This window comes from Phaseolus vulgaris, chromosome 3 (genome assembly GCF_051622355.1).
Source record: "Phaseolus vulgaris cultivar YP4 chromosome 3, ASM5162235v1, whole genome shotgun sequence".
NCBI lineage: Eukaryota > Viridiplantae > Streptophyta > Magnoliopsida > Fabales > Fabaceae > Phaseolus > Phaseolus vulgaris.
In genome coordinates, this window is record NC_143500.1 from 30860342 (window position 1) to 30878252 (window position 17911).

At 31.8% G+C, this 17911-nt stretch overlaps 3 protein-coding genes across 4 annotated transcripts; 1 reads left to right on the top strand and 2 right to left on the bottom strand.

Annotated features, from left to right (window-relative positions):
- Window positions 1-1346: 1346 nt before the first annotated feature.
- Window positions 1347-3928, bottom strand: LOC137806998 (small COPII coat GTPase SAR1A). The gene is made up of 3 exons (XM_068607408.1): window positions 3537-3928; window positions 3319-3450; window positions 1347-1935 (listed from the first exon to the last, which is right to left on the bottom strand). Exons 1-3 carry the CDS (start codon window positions 3663-3665, stop codon window positions 1615-1617), a joined length of 582 nt encoding a protein of 193 aa, XP_068463509.1. The 5' UTR covers window positions 3666-3928; the 3' UTR covers window positions 1347-1614.
- A 489-nt stretch (window positions 3929-4417) lies between these two features.
- Window positions 4418-5141, top strand: LOC137806999 (large ribosomal subunit protein eL29z). Its single transcript, XM_068607409.2, has 3 exons — window positions 4418-4540; window positions 4623-4726; window positions 4836-5141. Exons 2-3 carry the CDS (start codon window positions 4625-4627, stop codon window positions 4917-4919), a joined length of 186 nt encoding a protein of 61 aa, XP_068463510.1. The 5' UTR covers window positions 4418-4540; window positions 4623-4624; the 3' UTR covers window positions 4920-5141.
- A 3709-nt stretch (window positions 5142-8850) lies between these two features.
- Window positions 8851-16354, bottom strand: LOC137807000 (dihydrolipoyl dehydrogenase 2, chloroplastic). 2 transcript variants are annotated; one of them, XM_090300615.1, is made up of 16 exons: window positions 15774-16309; window positions 15402-15548; window positions 14891-15025; window positions 14627-14735; window positions 13790-13914; window positions 13414-13539; window positions 13254-13334; window positions 10930-10992; window positions 10768-10842; window positions 10623-10701; window positions 10443-10543; window positions 10123-10236; window positions 9796-9909; window positions 9596-9667; window positions 9315-9338; window positions 8892-9243 (listed from the first exon to the last, which is right to left on the bottom strand). In XM_090300615.1, exons 1-16 carry the CDS (start codon window positions 16092-16094, stop codon window positions 9037-9039), a joined length of 1893 nt encoding a protein of 630 aa, XP_090156741.1. In that variant the 5' UTR covers window positions 16095-16309; the 3' UTR covers window positions 8892-9036. The 2 variants fall into 2 exon arrangements, with proteins under 2 accessions (XP_068463511.1, XP_090156741.1); XM_068607410.2 differs by having other exon boundaries at window positions 8851-9338; window positions 15774-16354.
- Between the last annotated feature and the right edge of the window lie 1557 nt (window positions 16355-17911).

A 17911-nucleotide genomic window follows, 5' to 3' on the forward strand; every position in this document is an offset into this window, starting at 1 on the left:
CCAAGAAATAGAAGGAGTCACCATCTGCTTTTAAAGTCAATGGCGGTTGGATCAACCGGCGAAAACAATATTCATTCCCTTTTTACAAAAAGAGAGACTCATCTATTTATAGCCCCAAGTTTGGGGTAAGAATGTTGTCCAATGAAGTACAATTATCACTTAATCATGATTTTTGCATAATTATTGTATAATATTCGCTAACCAATTTCTCTAGCAAGACATGGTGCAAAATAAACCGATAAGTCGAATGACTATGACACGTGTACACGAATGTTCGACCTTTCGGTGATACATTTATATAATAATAATAATTTAAATTTGCAACATAGATAATTTATAACAATAATAATTTAATTTTATTAAAATAATAATAATTTTACAATAACAAGTATAATAAAATATAATCAACAAAAAATTAATTACAATAAATAACAAAGTAATTCTTTTTTCTACACAAGTAGAATTAAATATATAATGTAATTAATTATTTTCTCATAATAAAATACATTAAAATCGCTTGAATTATTTTTCAAAATACATCATAAAAATATCATAAATATTTTAGTTTAAAGAAAACAGCATACAACATATTTTTTTTAAATGGTGCTACAATTCTCTTTTTATTTTAATAGAATTCAAGAAAGTTAATTTAATTGTGCCTACAACAATTTACACTACAATTTACATATAAAGTAACAAATTATATGTAAACCAAATTACTAACATATATATTAAAAATATTTTATATATAGTAAAAATAAATTTACCGTAACATATTAAACCTTTTGGGGAAAAAATCGTATTTATTGAATTTAGATATTGACAACATAATATATATTTTTATTACAAAATATACACCCAAGAGTAACTGTAACAATCACTATCACATTACAAAATCATTGTATTAGACATTACATAATTTTTAAGTTTAATCAATTTAAATAAATCTAAACAATAGCATGCTATAACAAAAGAATAGTGTGACAATTTCTTTTATCAATTTACTCTTTTTCAAATAATTTAATTTCCAAAACTACATTATTAATCAACTTTTTTATATCCATTTCTTATTCTAATTCTAATTTTTATGTACTCAAGTAATTTAATAATCCTATTTAAAAAAACACATGATTTCATATTTAGTAAAATCAAAATTCTATTATAGTTAATCCAATATAACATATGTATGTCCACATTTTTTTATAATGTATATAATTTTGAAGGTTAACTTATCATATTATTTTACTAAATAATCACAAACGAATTCAGATGTCCTTTCTCTCAGTTTTCATATTTGTCAAACATGATGAGATCACAAGAGAAAGAAAGAGAGAAGAGAGAAAATGTGGAATAAGACATCACCAGATTTATTACTGTGTTTCATCAAAATCATACATTACCCCCTACAACAGAATCCAGTGTTTCAAACAGAAAATATCCCCCGACAAGAGAAAACTTCTAAAGATACAAATTGTGACACATAACATCACTGCAGTTGTATCAAATAATCAATCAAAATGAAATCATCAAAAGCAAAAACAAAGATAAAACCTCTTCTGATGTAACTGCAGACTGTGCTAGTAGATCAAAGAAAGGGGGAAATTATGACAGAATCTACTTAATATATTGAGAGACCCACTGGAAGCCATCTCCATATCCCATTTTCCGGACAATGCTGCACATGAACACTTCCAGAGGCCGAAGGTTGGACTCTGTGAGGTTGACCTTCCCCTTCCCTGTGGTGAAATTGGTCAGCCCCAGATGATAACGTAGCTCTTCTTCTGATGCAGCATATGGAATGTCAATCTTGTTCCCTAGCACAAGAAATGGAACATTTGCCAAAGATTCATCCGAAAGCAAGGCGTCAAGCTCCTTCTTCGACTCCGTGAACCTCTCTTTGTCATAGGCATCAACCAGGTAAACTACTGCATCCACCTGGAAAACCAAAGTGATTGTGAATTTGTGAATTCTAAAGCATTTTCAAATAATTCTAAGCACCATTCTAGTCATTGCACATCAGGTATTTGTTTACAAACAACCATCATCAATAAGTTATAGCTCAATGGAAGACTAGCCATGCACGACACACTGGCAGAAAATAATTGTGAAACAAAAACGTATATACTCGAATTGGGAACGTTGATAGGTGATGATTTAAACAACACTTCATAATAACCATCGAACTAACTGCATGTTTATCTTACTGAATATCTCTCTGCCCTTGCGACTGAGAGAATGTATCAACTTAGAATTTTCACTGCTTCATAACTATATTGATCTACTTATTAGGAAATGTAATACCTAAGCTCTTCCAGAGATCTATAAATTCCTTATTTGTGTGCTCTTTTCTTTCTAAATCATCAGGAATGTGTTAGACATATCAGGAAATATACTACTAAAACACACCCTACAATGTTGACACAAGTGTTGTCTGTAAAATGTTCACAGTCAATATTTACCTCTCATGAATCAGATCATAAACACAATATGAAATCTAAATCAGTGAGCCTATATGAAAATCAAGATAGTTGTAAGTTGAGTTAAAAAAATTACATCATATCTTCAACAAGAGGAATAGATGAGACAAAGTTGTACGAAGCCATGATCTGATATAAACTAGGAAGTTTAAAGGGTTTCAGAACAGCAACAACACATCAGCAAAATATGACAGGAAAGTGGAGTAGAGAAAAAGCAACTCGTATAAAAAGCTGGCAGGCACATCAAATAGGAAGTGAACAATAATGAATAAGCCAACCGTACAGCCACTGGATCTACAAAACATCAACAAGTCGGCAAGTCCAAAGACCTTCCATTTAGGAGGAGAGAAAACGTTTGACCAAGAATCAAACGACAATGTTGCATCACATCCAACAGAAAGCAAAACAACACTATGAAATTATCCAGAAACATTTGAAAACATGCATATGTATAGCAGGGGGAGTAATTGGTGACAGAGGGATAACAAATGCCCCCTCGCCCCCTGAAAAAATCAACCCCTTTTCTTCAGAAGAACATAAGAAATACAATTTTCCAGACGCAAAATATAAAGATTTGAAAAGAGAAATCACAAATCTACACATTCAATTCCAACTGAAAGCAAATAGTCCCAAGGCGCTAACAACAACAATGCATAAGTATATTACATAGTAGGGGACACAGATGATATCCAAGTAGGTCCAATTATTAATGTAAGGCATACCAAACCAAGTCTCGTTTTTAACAAACTAAAAAAACCCATTTGCATATTACAAAAAATTATCATTGAAAAGGAAAAGAACAATCCGAAATTGATAACCCAAAATGATTGAAGACATTGACCTTGGCATAATAGTCTTTCCAGACTCTACGGGCAACTTGATGACCCCCCAAATCAAAAGCCTTAAACTTGATCTTCCCAATGCTCAATTCCTCCGAAGTGGGGTGTTGGGTCGGCTGGTGCTGAACTAATCTCTGCAATTGCATCGAAAAGATAAAAACTTTTTTCAGTAAAGAAAAAGAAAAAAAAGGGTATTTATTTGATGCGAGGGAAAAGGAACCTCGTCTTTGAGCATGTGAAGGAGGGTGGTCTTTCCAGCATTATCGAGACCGAGGAAGAGAATCTTGGCTTCTTTCTGCCAAAGGCCGAGGGAAGCTAGAATTCCATAGAACCAGTCGAAGAGGAACATGCTTGAATTGCAGATGTAGGTGTGGTGTCGGTGTTGATGTTGGGGAGAAAAGAAAAGTCCCAGATCGAATAGGAGAAGGGAAGCTAACCTAGATCCCACCGAACCAAGTCTTAGATTAATTGTCTTTTTAGGCAATTAATTCAGCGTTTCAAACGCATGTGGTAGGAATGCAAATGCTCCTCTTTTTTCTTTTTTTCTTCCAAACACCACATCTAACTAAGAACACGAGGGAGGGACCCATTCCTCTAAAACAACCTCTCTCTACTGTTAACTTTTTTTTTCATTCTATGCAAATAAAATAACATTATCAATATTACTCCATTAAATATTCAAAACAATAATTTTTAATTTAAATTACTAAGAGGTTAAATCTATTTAATTATTCATAAACTATTAAAAACATAACTCCTTCGATTCAATCAAATTTCTTACTTAATTAAACTCAATTATGCTAATGAACAAACTTCAAACTTAATACAAATTAATCGTTAAATTATTTTAATAATATAAAATTGATATGTGATTTATTCGATAAAATTATGAAATTAAAAACAAAAAAAAATAGAAAATATTTTTTTTAATATTATTCCCAAAACAACTTCAGATTTAAATTAACTCTCAGGCATTTCACAAAGCATTCAAATAAAAAAATATTGTAATCCTTGGGCCCCAAGCATCTTGTTCTCATGGGCCGAAAGCCCATGTATTCCCTTACCGTAACCCACTCCAGTTGCGATAAGCAAAGGGTACTATCGTCATTTTTTCAGTGATCTTAGGGTTTTGCCTCAGCAGGAGGTAACATATATAGCTATCTATTCTTCATCAAAGTTCTGTTCCGCAGAAAACCCTAGCGCAACCGGATCTTCACGATTAGGGTTCGATTTCTTTAATTTCATTCGCCATTTTCACACTTTGTGTTCCCTCTTCGTTGTGTAACTTTTGTGCATTGAATTGCAGAGATGGCAAAGTCGAAGAACCACACCGCTCACAACCAGTCCTACAAGGCCCACAAGAATGGCATCAAAAAGCCAAAGAGGCATCGCCACACTTCCACCAAAGGGGTACTCTCTTCTTTCACTATTCTGGCTTTTTCTTTCTCGACTGATTTGCATTTACGTATTTTCCGAAATGTTTTTTTTTTTAATGGTTTATTGTTGGCAATAACTGTAGATGGATCCCAAGTTTTTGAGGAACCAGAGGTATGCGAGGAAGCATAACAAGAAGAGTGGTGAAACAGCCAGTGAAGAAGAGTAAATGTCACTCTCCGATGGGGCTAAGATGAATCTCTCCTTTGATTTGTTATCGAAGCCTCGTGTTGATTTGTGTCAAATTTATCTTTAGTAGCATAGTCATTTTATGAGTTAATTTAATCCAGAGAATTCAGTACTTACTCTTATAGCATCTTTGCTTGTTTTTGTTATAAGACTTTGAAATTTTATCAATGGATTACTATTCGGTTGCTTATGCTTTCTGTAACTGCTGTAGTCTTGTTCACCTTTAATATTATGCGTGTTAATGTTAAACTTTATCTGGGCAGATGAAAAGATTATATTTTGCATATACTGGAGGAGTTTGATTATTCGTAAGGAGATGCTGTGTTATTTGTCAATTTCATTAATAGTTTGCTTTGTTATTATAAAGCTGAGGGAAGAATCGTTCATTTCAAATTGTTATTTGTGTCATGTTTTCACTCTTCAAGCTAAAGGGTGTTTTGATTCAGGGGAATTTAGTTTGATTCCACTCTTGAACCAAGAGTGGTATGATATTAAAGGATGAGATTAACCATTAAACCTAGGCTAGACAGACTACTGCAATTTTTGTATTAATGTTGAACAACTTATTTTCATTATATTAAGTTTGTTTGTTTTTATAATTTTAAAAGCTTTTGAACTACCAATAGATTTTAACTGTAGTTTTGAATAAGTTTGTTCACCTCGATTTAGTCTTTAAAGTATTATTTTCTGAAATCCTTAATATTTTTCTAACACTTTATCCATTTGACTGTAACCTATTCCTTAATTTTATCATGATCTCTTATGCTTAAATTTTTATGCCATTCTTCCATGAAATTTTAGTTAACAAACTTTTATATACGCTAACCTTTATAATTATAATTATTTTAAATAATCATCTGTACTTACGTTGAAGGATTGTTGTAGTGTGGAAAAAACAAAACCAATGGAAATATATTAAAGATTTATCACACTTTAACCAACCAACGATTTATAAAAAACTCAATTGTGATCAGGACTTAATTTATGCTTTGGAGAGGGTGGGAGTGGAAACGTAGGAAAAGAGGCGAAAGAGAATGCTAAGTTTAGGTTGTTTCGATTAGGAAAAAAATGAGTGAATTTGAATGAAAAATTTGTAATAGATTAGATTGATATGTAACTAATAAAGATTATATTTTATATTGAATACTACTAATGTGCCCTAGGATAATTTTAGAAAAAATATTTAAATAACATTTGAATAGTAAATAATCATGATAGAATATATATAAGAGAACCAAATTAGCATAAGCTAAAAAGAGTTCTAAGTGTAATTCTGAATGAGTAAAAGATAAGGAGCGAAGAAGCAAATGAAGTAACACTGCTCAAGATTCGGTGTAAGGGGAAAAACATTTGGAAGGATTTGCCTCTTATGTTGTGGCACAAAATTAAGGCAATAAGGTCCCACTGAAGAGAAAAAAAAAAAACTTATTTCGTGGTACAAAATTAAGGCAATAGGTCCACTGAAGATGAAACAAAGTTCTTATAATTGGAGGCACAAATTTTATTATTTTACTTACATATATAACACACAGGGTCATAATCTACTTTTTTTTCTTTCAATTATAAGCATGGTAGTAGAATCGAGATACAAGTAGTGTATCGGAGAGCTGATATTATGAATCGTAAATCGTTTCGTATAGTGAATTGTAAGATTCATAAACATTAAATTTTTTAATATATACTTAAATATATAAGATATGTATACATACAAGATACAATAAATTATATATATATATATATGTACCACACAATTTCACCAAAAAAACCTCTAAAAAGATAATGTGGTGCATACATGTTATTAAACAAATTCTGTCTATCTTTTTTTATTTACTCATTTTTTAAAATTCACACTGATTCACACACAATACGGAATCGTTTTGCGATTCAGCGATTCTTCGTGCAAATCGCACGATATATATAAGATTCAGGGACGAAAAAGATTCTTCACACGATTCGTATCGTGAGAGGGTGAAACCGTATCGTTTCGTACGATACGTATCGTGAATCGTAAGATACTAACTACTATGATTATAAGTGTAGATGTAAATATTCTTTGAGATAATTTCGTCATTCAACATAAATATATAAACTTTCATCTCAAATTGATTCAGTGGTGACAAAATAACTACCCACCCCGTCTTTCTCCTCTCTCAAATCAGCAAATCCAGACAATCTCCGTTCGAGAGTCTTTCAATACCAGTAAACACCTCAATCCAAATACAGGTTTAATATTTGAAATTGCTAATCCTTCCTAAAACACTCCAGTAAAATATTTTTGTCAAGAAATGTATAAAAGGTATTTTGTGAAAGGTAAACAGTTTAAGTAGATTTGGAAACAGTTGATCTCTCAAAACAGAATATTTTTTTTATTTTTTAATGCTTAAATGACAAATAGGTGGGAAAAATACTTTGAAGACAACATTAATTATCTACTCTTCATAATAATTATCTTAAAAGTTTGAATGTTAATCGGGGCCCTTAGGTTAAGGAATTAAAAAATAAAAAAATAATGATGCAGTTAAAAGTATTTTTTGTATGATTTCGTAAAAAAAATTAATCAGTGTCCGTCTTTGAACTCGTAATTTTATTTTTTTATGTAAATTATCGTGTGTATTCTTTTTATTAGATTGCAAAGTAAATAAAGTACACACACCTTTGAAAGTAACAAGTTCTTTTTTTTTACACATTTACTAACACACATTAACAATACTATTTAACTTAATTAATATTTTTTTTCATTTAATAAAGAGTTTTTTTTAGAAATTACTCTAAAATTATATCTATTAAGAATTTATGTTCGAGTTTAATAAAAAAATTGCGTTCACATTTATAGATAAAATTATTTTGAAATAGTATCATTGAATAGGGTCTAGGGAATTAAAACTTTTTTTTTATATTTGTCTTTTTTCTCATATTTGAATCTAAGGGAGTAGTATTCTGTTTAAAAAAAATTATTAATAGATCAAATGTTACATAAGTAATTGAGAGGAAGCATTTAGGCATTTTAAAATGATTTTGTTGTTCTTTTCATCCATAAGAATTAAACAATATAAGGGAGTTTATAACAGTTCACATACCTACTCAATCAACTGAGATAAACTAATACGATTTTGCTAATTAATATTTTCAAATGCTTAAATAAAATATTTAAATGTTTTATTTCTCTTTTATTCTTAATCTTGTCTTTTGGGATTATTAAGCAAGACTTTCTGTAGTTGAATCTGATAATATCATGAGCAACTTTTAACAAGTTACAAACGAATAAGTAAATGGGAGAAAGTTAATGCTTATAACTCATAAATCAGAGTGGTTAAGTGTGTTTGGAACAATTGTAATAATCATTTATTATATCAATAATAACTATATATAATTTATAATCAAATTTAGTTTTTGTTTAAATTTGTTGAAAATGAGTTTAAAAATATTATTTTCATTTTGATAAAAAAAATAGTTTTAAATAATATAAGGTTAAATGTGTTTAGCATCCCGTAAAATACAAAATATATTAAATGTGTCTCCAAATTATTTTCATATTATCTTCGTCCTCTAAAATTTACTCTACTATTCCTTTTAATGTATGGCATTTTTGAAAAAAAAATATTTAATTTATATTTACAAAGTTCAAGATAATATTAATTATTTTTTTATCAGTTGTACTCTTACCTTTTACTATTAGTTTAGATATATATATATATATATTTAGTGATTTAGTGTGATACAGTGATGAAAAAGGGTAAAATCTACTAAATAGTTTATTAAAGTAAAAAAAAAAAACTATTGCATTTCTTAATTTCTCAACAAAAATAAAAACTTTAAACGACACTTGAAAAGGAATCATTTGTCATTCCATCATATCATATGCAATACCAATAAATAAATATTACAAACTGATACTAATGACAACATGGATATTGAAAAAGACAATAACCAATTCAAATCTTTACGTGGTGAATGTATCAAATAGCATAATTTCACCAACATCTTTGAAGGAAAACTGTTAATGGTACACACGGATTCGGAGCAAAGCTAGAAGCACCCTAAAAAAATAGGCCGTTCTCAAAAAGGTTTTCTCATTGACCATAATTAGATGAAGTAAACTAGTTAAAAAAATGCAATAATAATGAAGATAAGCATCTTTTACAGGCACTGAGAATAGCAAGTAGAAAAGAAACCAGTACATCTATTCTTGGGCGCTTATCCATTATCGGGCCATTATTGATCTCCCTCCTCCTACAGTTCCCCTCTTTTACAGGATTCTGAATGTGTTGTCTTCCTCCTGAAGATGCATTATATTTTGGAAGTCCCTAGTACAATTAAATTTCTTCAAAATTTTATCCTTTGTTTGGGAAGATTAGACTGCAACTTGTTCACTTACTGGGCTAGAAGCTTGTGCTTTAACCTGCCCCAGTAATATAAAATGGAACGTATTAATGCACCGACCATAATAAACTAGCTGTCTATGCAAGTCTAAAGGTGTATGTTCTATATTTCAACTCTTAACTCCGTAATAATAATCCCCCCTCCTGCCCCCCGTTTTCCCATATCTTCTGTTAAGCTTAAATCAAATAGAAAAATTCGCAACTATTAATTCACTTACACCAACTATGTCATTGTTTTAGGCAAGAATGGAATACAAAATATCAACGATTAGCTTACCTTTGCTGATTTGAATAGTTCATCAAGAACCTCGGACAAGGTTGGATGTGCATGAACTGCAAATTTTATGTCCTGCAGTGTACCACGAGGTTGAAATTACCAAACAAGCAGCATAAGAGTCGAAGACTTCATGGCCATTATTTATTAATAACTAAATGCCAGGCACATACATAAATGACAGCAATGGTAGAAAATTTTACCTGAATACGTGTCCCTAATGCTATAGCATTGGATGCTTCATGGATGAGATCTGCTGCATGCAAACCAAAAATATGAACTCCCAGTATCTCTCCATTGTCAGGCCTGTATATCAACTGCAAGAAAGCATAAATGATAATTAGCAATGTCAAGTTGGTGAGAACAGATAAATAAATGCATCCACAGAAATGAATGAGTGTAGAACAAGTATTGTGATGAAATGAGTACGGCACTTCTAAAGTGACTAATAGAGGGCTCGCCAAATTTCAGAACTTTTATAAGCTTCTATACGGGAATAGCATTAAAAGAGGAAAATACAAAATTATAACCTTGGCAAGTCCCTCTCCTTCGTTTTCTGCTAGGGCCTTTGTGTTTGCTTTAAAACTTGTCTTGGCAACACTTACTTCAAACCCCTCTTTTTCACCTTTTTCCCTTGCTTGAGGCTGCAGATTTTATGTTTGATCACAACACGTAAGAATTCAAGTAAAGAACTACAAGTAGTAATTATATTGTACAAATAATAAAAGGGGGAAAAAGGATGAAAGAGTAAAAAGAATGGAAAGAAATTTAACCACACATGAAAGATAACTTATTCATTATATTATGTTGCAGTGAATGACACATCAAACGAAACAAAATTATGATATACCTCTGTTAATCCAACCATGCTGATTTCAGGATGAGTGAAACAAGCAGCTGGGATGCTTAAATGATTCAGCACATTATCTCTTCCAGAAACTTGTTCAACCACTGTTGGACAAATTTTTCATCAAATGATATTGAAGCAAAAACTAGAACTTGTGGAAAAATTACATCAGTTATCACTTACCTGAAATTCCTTGTGCACTGGCAGCATGAGCAAGCATCATCTTGCCATTTGCATCACCAATACAGAATAAATGTGGCACCTGTCATTCCAAATCCTGTCAGTAACAATAAGTCAGAGAGGGATAATTCGAGAGATTGAGGCAGACCAGTTTGCCATTTGCATCAATTACACGCATGCGCTCATCCACAGGAACAAAGCCACGCTGTGTTACAACATCAATCTGCAGGTACAAGTTACCAAAAATATTTGATTACTTTGTCAGAGAAAAACTCCTAATATCAAAAATACATCTCTGATAATTGCTTACATTCTCCAATCCGAGATTTTGGGTGAATGGAGCCCTTCCAGTTGCTATTAGTGCAGCATCCACCTGTAGCAAAGCAAAGACGTCAATTTGCAATTAATCTGAAGTAATTAACTGTGCAGGTAAAAGAAAAGGGAGAACAATCTTCAGCTGGTTACATCCTAATCCGAATTAGTTAAGGAAACAGATCATAACATATAATGGAAAAAAATTACTCCTAAGTAAACATCAAAGATACACTGTAATATTTTTTTGTCAATGATGTTTATCGTCTATATGATGCAGCCCAAAAGTTGACATCTCTTAACACTGACCATGATTACATAATATCCTTTATTACACAAGCCCAAGCAATAGTGGAGGAGTTGAAGATGTTCCTAAAAGCTAATTCATGGGAAGCAATAAAGCAGAAACATGATCGTGCTCATGGTTTTTATTCTATGGTCTATGAATCCATACTTTAATCATGTTCATGATCAAATTCTGACTGGCCATGAGATACCTCCAAATGAAAGTTTAATTACATGACTTCTTTGTGTGCCTACTCTTAAAAAGAATGAAAATTCTGTTGAATCTACTAAATTCTTCTACCATGGTGTCTAGTTAGGGTAGATGTGGATGTGGAAGTCAAGGTCGACATGGTGGCAAAAGTGGTCGACCTCAGGAATTTTTGAAGATGAATATCAGGAATACCTTCAGCTTAAATCCAGCAGCCAAGATAAACACTCTAAACACCTATTACCTCAACTACTTGTTTTTCTCAATATGTGGATAATCAAGGTCCATCGATAATTAATTCAAGAGCTTTTGATGGCATTCTGGAAATGATTTCTTGTTCACGTCAATATCTTCCCAAAATTTCCTCGTCAAATTACTCTAGTAAATGGATGCAAGCTGCTTTCTTGTAAATAGAATGTTTTCCTCCTCTCTTTAAAATAAAATTCCTCGTTCTATAATTTTTTCAAATGAACCTTTATCCTAGCATTTTTTGTTGTATTTGTTTTGTTCATGATGTCTCTCCAAGTTTGGATAAGCTTCCAGTTCAAGCTATAAAATGTGTCTTCCTTGGATAATTGAGTCGGAAAGGGTAACAATGTTATTCTCCAAACACTAAATGGAGAATATATTGCAGATGTTACCTTTTAGAAAAAAACCTCCTTCTTTACCTCTTCTTTACAAGGCTTCGACACTTCCAATAGGTTTTACCTGTCACATCCTTTATTTCATTGTCCATTGAAGGTAATATTATTTCTTGGAAAAGTATGAAACAAAATGTTATTGCACGGTCTAGCTGAGATGCAGAGTGTAAAGCTATGGCCAAATCACTTGAAAATTGATATGGATTAAGCAGTTACTTTAAGAGTCAAGATTTTGTGATATTCAACAAATGAAGTTATAAGGCAACAACTAGATAGCCCTTCGCATTGACTCTAACCCCATGTTCCATGAAAGAACTAAACATAAAGATTAACCATCATATTATTCAAGAGAAGTTGTAGGGCAAGGAATTTTAAACTGAATTTGTCCACTCAAATGATCAACTTGCAGATATGTCTTGACAAAGTCTTGGAGATGGTCTTGAATTCAAATATATGTTCAGAACTTGGTGCATATAAATTATATGGTCCAACTTGAAGGGGGGGTGTTAGATTTAAACCTTAAAAAATATATTATGTCCTTTTTGTAATTGTAAAAAGTTGTTTTCTTCTCCCCCATTCTGAATTGTAGCCCACTTGTTGCTCTTTTTTATTTATTAGCTGAGTGACAATGTGAGCAACTCAGACATTTTTTTTCTCAATATCAGAACTAACTGACCACCAAATACAAAAAAAAATGCAGCACAAAGGAGTCAAACAGCCACAGTATGATGACGGGAAGAAACAATGAGGGAGATGGTACAGTGAGACAAACAATGGCATAGGTGGAAGGAAAAAGGGCAGCACACACACACAACAAAGGCTAGCCAGACATATTCCAGTAATTACTTTCATACTGTGGTCAAATTATGAGGTTTAGGTAGGGAAACACAGATAACATTACTGTGATATGGTGTATCATAACATGATACAATATACTAAGTACTAGCTCCTATTTATACTTATAATAGACTTCTAATTTTAATTGAATTGAGTTAGAATGTAATTGAATATAATGAAACATGCAAATCACTCCTAAGAGATTCTAAGTAGTAATAATTATAATATAACATTTTATAGATATTCTATGTTCTAAAAACAATTAATAATTTTCTCTCTTCAGTGGGAGAAATGTTAACAATTAATAACAAATACATAAACCAAAAAGCTTTCTAGAAAAGATTAAGTTACCTCCAAAATGTCCTTTGGCTCCTTAGTTTTTGCATCAATAAGTTCAATCAAGACAGGTTTTCCATCCCTTGCAGGTGTGATCTATATACAATAAAATGAGGAATGTGGTGTGTCAAAGTAGCCAAACAAAACTATATAAAATATTACAATATGTAGTTACCTTGGTTGCGAAAACTCCAGTATGATAATCAATATTTCGGGGATTTATAAGGACCCTTTGAGCCAACTTACTAATTTCAGGATCAAATCCGGGCATAAGTTGGTCCAAAGCCTCTACAAAAGTAACCTGCAGAATACCAATTATTACTTTACTTATCTTTTCAGTGATAAATTGGGGATCATAAATTTTACAAATAAGGAAGTAATATAAAGAGTAAATATTAATTAACGTTTTGGACAAATAAAAAGTATAAACTGCAATATGATTTAACAGCACATCCACAGCTTTCTGATTTTAAATGACGGGATCAATTATCTGTAAATATTTCCAAGAACAAAAGGTAAAAGAAAGAAAAAGTATCACAGAGACATGCTACCTCACTTCCAAGTGCTGTATAGACATCACTGAATTCAAGGCCAATATACCCACTTCCTACAATTGCTATCCAATCAGGAACAGACTCCAGTTTGAGTGCATGGTCACTGGTAATCACAGTCTTCCCTGAAGGTAAATTTTAGGAAATTTTTCACTAAAGTAATTATACCCAATAAATCTATGGAAAAACATAAAGATACAGGGTGTGAATTTACACACGAGCGTCAAACTTGTGTCATAAGTTAGGGAGAAGATTCCCTTGACATAATATAGGACAAATGTTAAAATTTCAAATTATATGAAAGCTAAATTATACATTGAATATCTATACTTATGTTTAATTGGAGGATGGATTAGCATATAAGTTTTCTGAAATATTTAATTGCCAAAGAGATAATTATTGTTTCAGTCTACCTTATGACCATATCCCTTCCCCTAAAAAATGAGTACATATAGGACTGCATGAAGCACTAAATTGACTTTTCAGATTGGAGATCAGAATATCCATCTACCCTGAAGAAATATTTTCTTTATGCAGATGCAATAGAGTCTATTATCCTACCTACCTACTACTATTAAAAATATATCTCCAATTTACAATTCATCACCCCTTTTTCCATTGCATGCATAGGAACTAATAGCACTCTAGTTTCTATTTTCTTGTAGCTGGAAGGCAAGCCTAAAAAGCACTGAATTCGGTAAAACAAAATTTCCGTGGCTATCCAGCAAGGATGCTTGGGATAGCAATAACCCATCACACCCTAAAACTGGATAAGCCGCTTCTACCAGTGTCTTGCCTTAAGGACACAGAATGAGGAAGGAAAACATTGATATGTACCATCAACTTCAATGCCCTTTGGTACAAAAGGAACAGAACCAGTAGCAATGATGATATCTTTAGCAGTTACTATTTTGTTTGAAGAGCCAACTTTCACCTTTTGAGGACCCTGCACAAATTTGATTTCTAAATCAATTTCATTCCAATAATTTCCTATTTTCAAACATTCTAAACTCAAAGTATGTGATCACACTAATATCTATTTAAGTATTTACAATTATAATGCCATAGAAACCTCACAGCATAATACCAATGTCACGTTACCAATATAGTTCCAAAACCAGTAAGTATGTCTACTCCAAGCGCTTTCATTGAGTTGGTCAAATTGTTACGAATTTTTGAAGCAAGATTATTAGCATGATCAGCCACTCCTTGCCTGTCATACCCTGCCGCAGATACCTAAAACGAGCAAAAAATAAAGAAAAATGATCATGTAACTGTCAATTGCTCGACACTTCTACCATGTGATAAAAACATTCAAAGAGTTTGTTGTCAACCAATCAGAAATCAGTGTTGACATGACTTTCAGATATTATAAAAATGTTAACATTCATAAGTTACCTGTTGTATGACTGTATAAGATAATTCTTCTAAAAGTCAACGACCTTGGTGATTGAATGACAGAATAAAATTGTTTTACCATATCAATCTATAGCATATTTCTTCTACAAACTTTACCATGCACCTCTATATGTGATATACAGTGTTCATACTAATTAAATTCATTATTCTAATATCATTGCACAACTATTCGCACATAATACAACGCTCTTACCTGTAAGCCAAAGGACTTCAAGTGATGGTCGCTCTTTAGTTCTCGCATACGACCACTCACTGCCAAAAGAGCTTTCGAAGGAACGCAGCCTCTGTTCACACATGTCCCTCCCACCACATCTCCTTCCACAATCGCGGTTTTCAAACCCTGCAGTTATTCCATTAAAACATTCTCATACAAATGTAATGCTCAACTCAACTCGCTTTATCACACAATCATTATTCCATAACGGCTATCTATTTATGGATTCATTATATAAAGAATAACTACCATATCAAATATCGGATTAGTAACTTAGTAACGAATTTGATTGTCAAACAACGAATTTCGCAATAACAAGTTGAAATGTGTTTATGTTTCCCGAGATCGAACCTTCTCGACGGCATGAAGCGCGGCGCCGTGGCCGCCAACGCCAGCGCCGATAATGAGCAAATCGTAGTCGAACGATTTGGGAGCGCTGCCATTGGCGGAGAGCGCGGCCGAAATTGCGGCGGAGTGAGGGCGGCGAGGGAGGTGTGAGTGGTGGCGGTTGAGAGAAGCAGCGAGACCTGAATCAAATGCCTCACGCCGCAAGCCGCAGAAGCGGAGATTGAGAGGCGTGGACTCGGGGACGTGGAAAGAGTGGCGTGATCTGGAGATGGTTGCGGCGGAGGAGGAGGTGGCGGAGAACGAGAGTGAGAGCGAGGATTGCATTTTGAAGGAAGAGAGAAATGGAAATGGAAATGGTGAAGTGGAAATGTATGGAGAGAACGAGATCTGAGAGAGGGAATGAGTATAAGAGTATAAGAGGGAGAATGAAACCTCGAGGAGTCCGTTGGGAGTTAGGAACAGTGAGAAGGGAGAAGAAAGAGGCGGAGATATCAAAGAGCGGTCGATCAACTACTTTTGTTTACTTTGAACTTTGCGTTATTATTCATTCATAGATTTTCTTTTTTCTTTTTTTCCTCCACTTTACAATTTTTTTTATACTGAACAATTTATATCTATTATCACTTTGCTAATTTAGTACTTATTTTTAATTTTAAAAATTAATTTTGTATTTATTATGAGAGAATGATTGTGTTAAGTTCTCAATAATGCTATTTTTACAAGTTTCGATAAAAAAAAATAGAATGAATTATGAAAAAATTTATGTGATCCTCGCGTAAAATGTATAAATATCACACTCATTCAATAATTGCATTCAAAATGTGGTCCTTTAGAAATTATAGTCTTTAATTTCTTTTGGTTTTTTTCTCATAATTAGTAATTTATTATCTCTTCATTATGGGAAACATAGGTATAAGTAGACTAATTGATCAGAAATTTCTTTAAATTCTACATACCTACTACACCGTTGATCCATTAGATAAGATCAAATTTTTTTCTTTAGTCATATGTTAAGGTTTATGGTTTAATATACTTGTTAACGAAGATTGTAATTTTCAGCATATCCATCAAACTCAAAAAATGAATAATAAGGTGTCAAACTATTATTAGGGTTATTGTTTACTAGTTCATAAAACTGCAATTAAAGTAGTTATTAGGATGAGACGGTGGATTTGAAGAAGAGGAAAAAGGATAAAAGTGTAATTATCTTTTTGAAATGCACAGTATTTCGTTTCAAATCTCTTCATAGGCCATAAAAATTCAGAAAAAAATTGTATTAATGTTTCCCTTCTTTTAATATAAATCTAAAAATTGTTTTGTCATCTTTAAAATTGATTATTGTAATTTTGAATGTTTTATAAACAAAATAATTTAATATCTTAATCTTTGTATTCCCTAAATACATATTTTAAACTTTTAATTATCTTTAAAGTAAGTTAATTAATTTAATTGCTAAAATAATGTTAAGTATAGTAGTTTTTATTAATTATAAAAGATTTTCATCATTTAATGAATATAATATTTCATTTGCAATTAAAAAATAGTGTGTATATATATTGAATAAATTATTTTTGAATCCTTAACATTTAAAAAATATAAAAATTAACGCATAACATAATAAGTGCATTATAGGTCCTCATTCATATTTTAATTGTTTTAATATTTATTATTGATTTTTTTCATTTATTAATTGTTAGAATAATTCTCATAATTTAGTGTTCTTATAATTTAGTGTTTTTATTTAATTTAAGTTGAATGAGAATTAGAAATTCACTATTTAATAGGATAGAATGATGAATTTTTTATTATAATTTATTTATCACATTTATCATAACTTGACAAATGAATACTATAAAGAACACAACCACAAACTTGATAACAAATTTTCAAGGAATACATGCATAATGAACATATCTTAGTGTATCACTTTATGGATCATCCTATTTTTTGAAGATTAACTCTTTAACACCATTCATAACAATCCTCGATAGCATAAGTTCTTGAGATATCAAAGAATCAATTAAGTCACTCTCATGATAGTTAAACATTATAACCATATCATTTTATAGCATACTACTTGTTGCAAATGAAATTTCCACATTACCCTTTTCACAATTGTCATTCATTTATCAATGTATAGT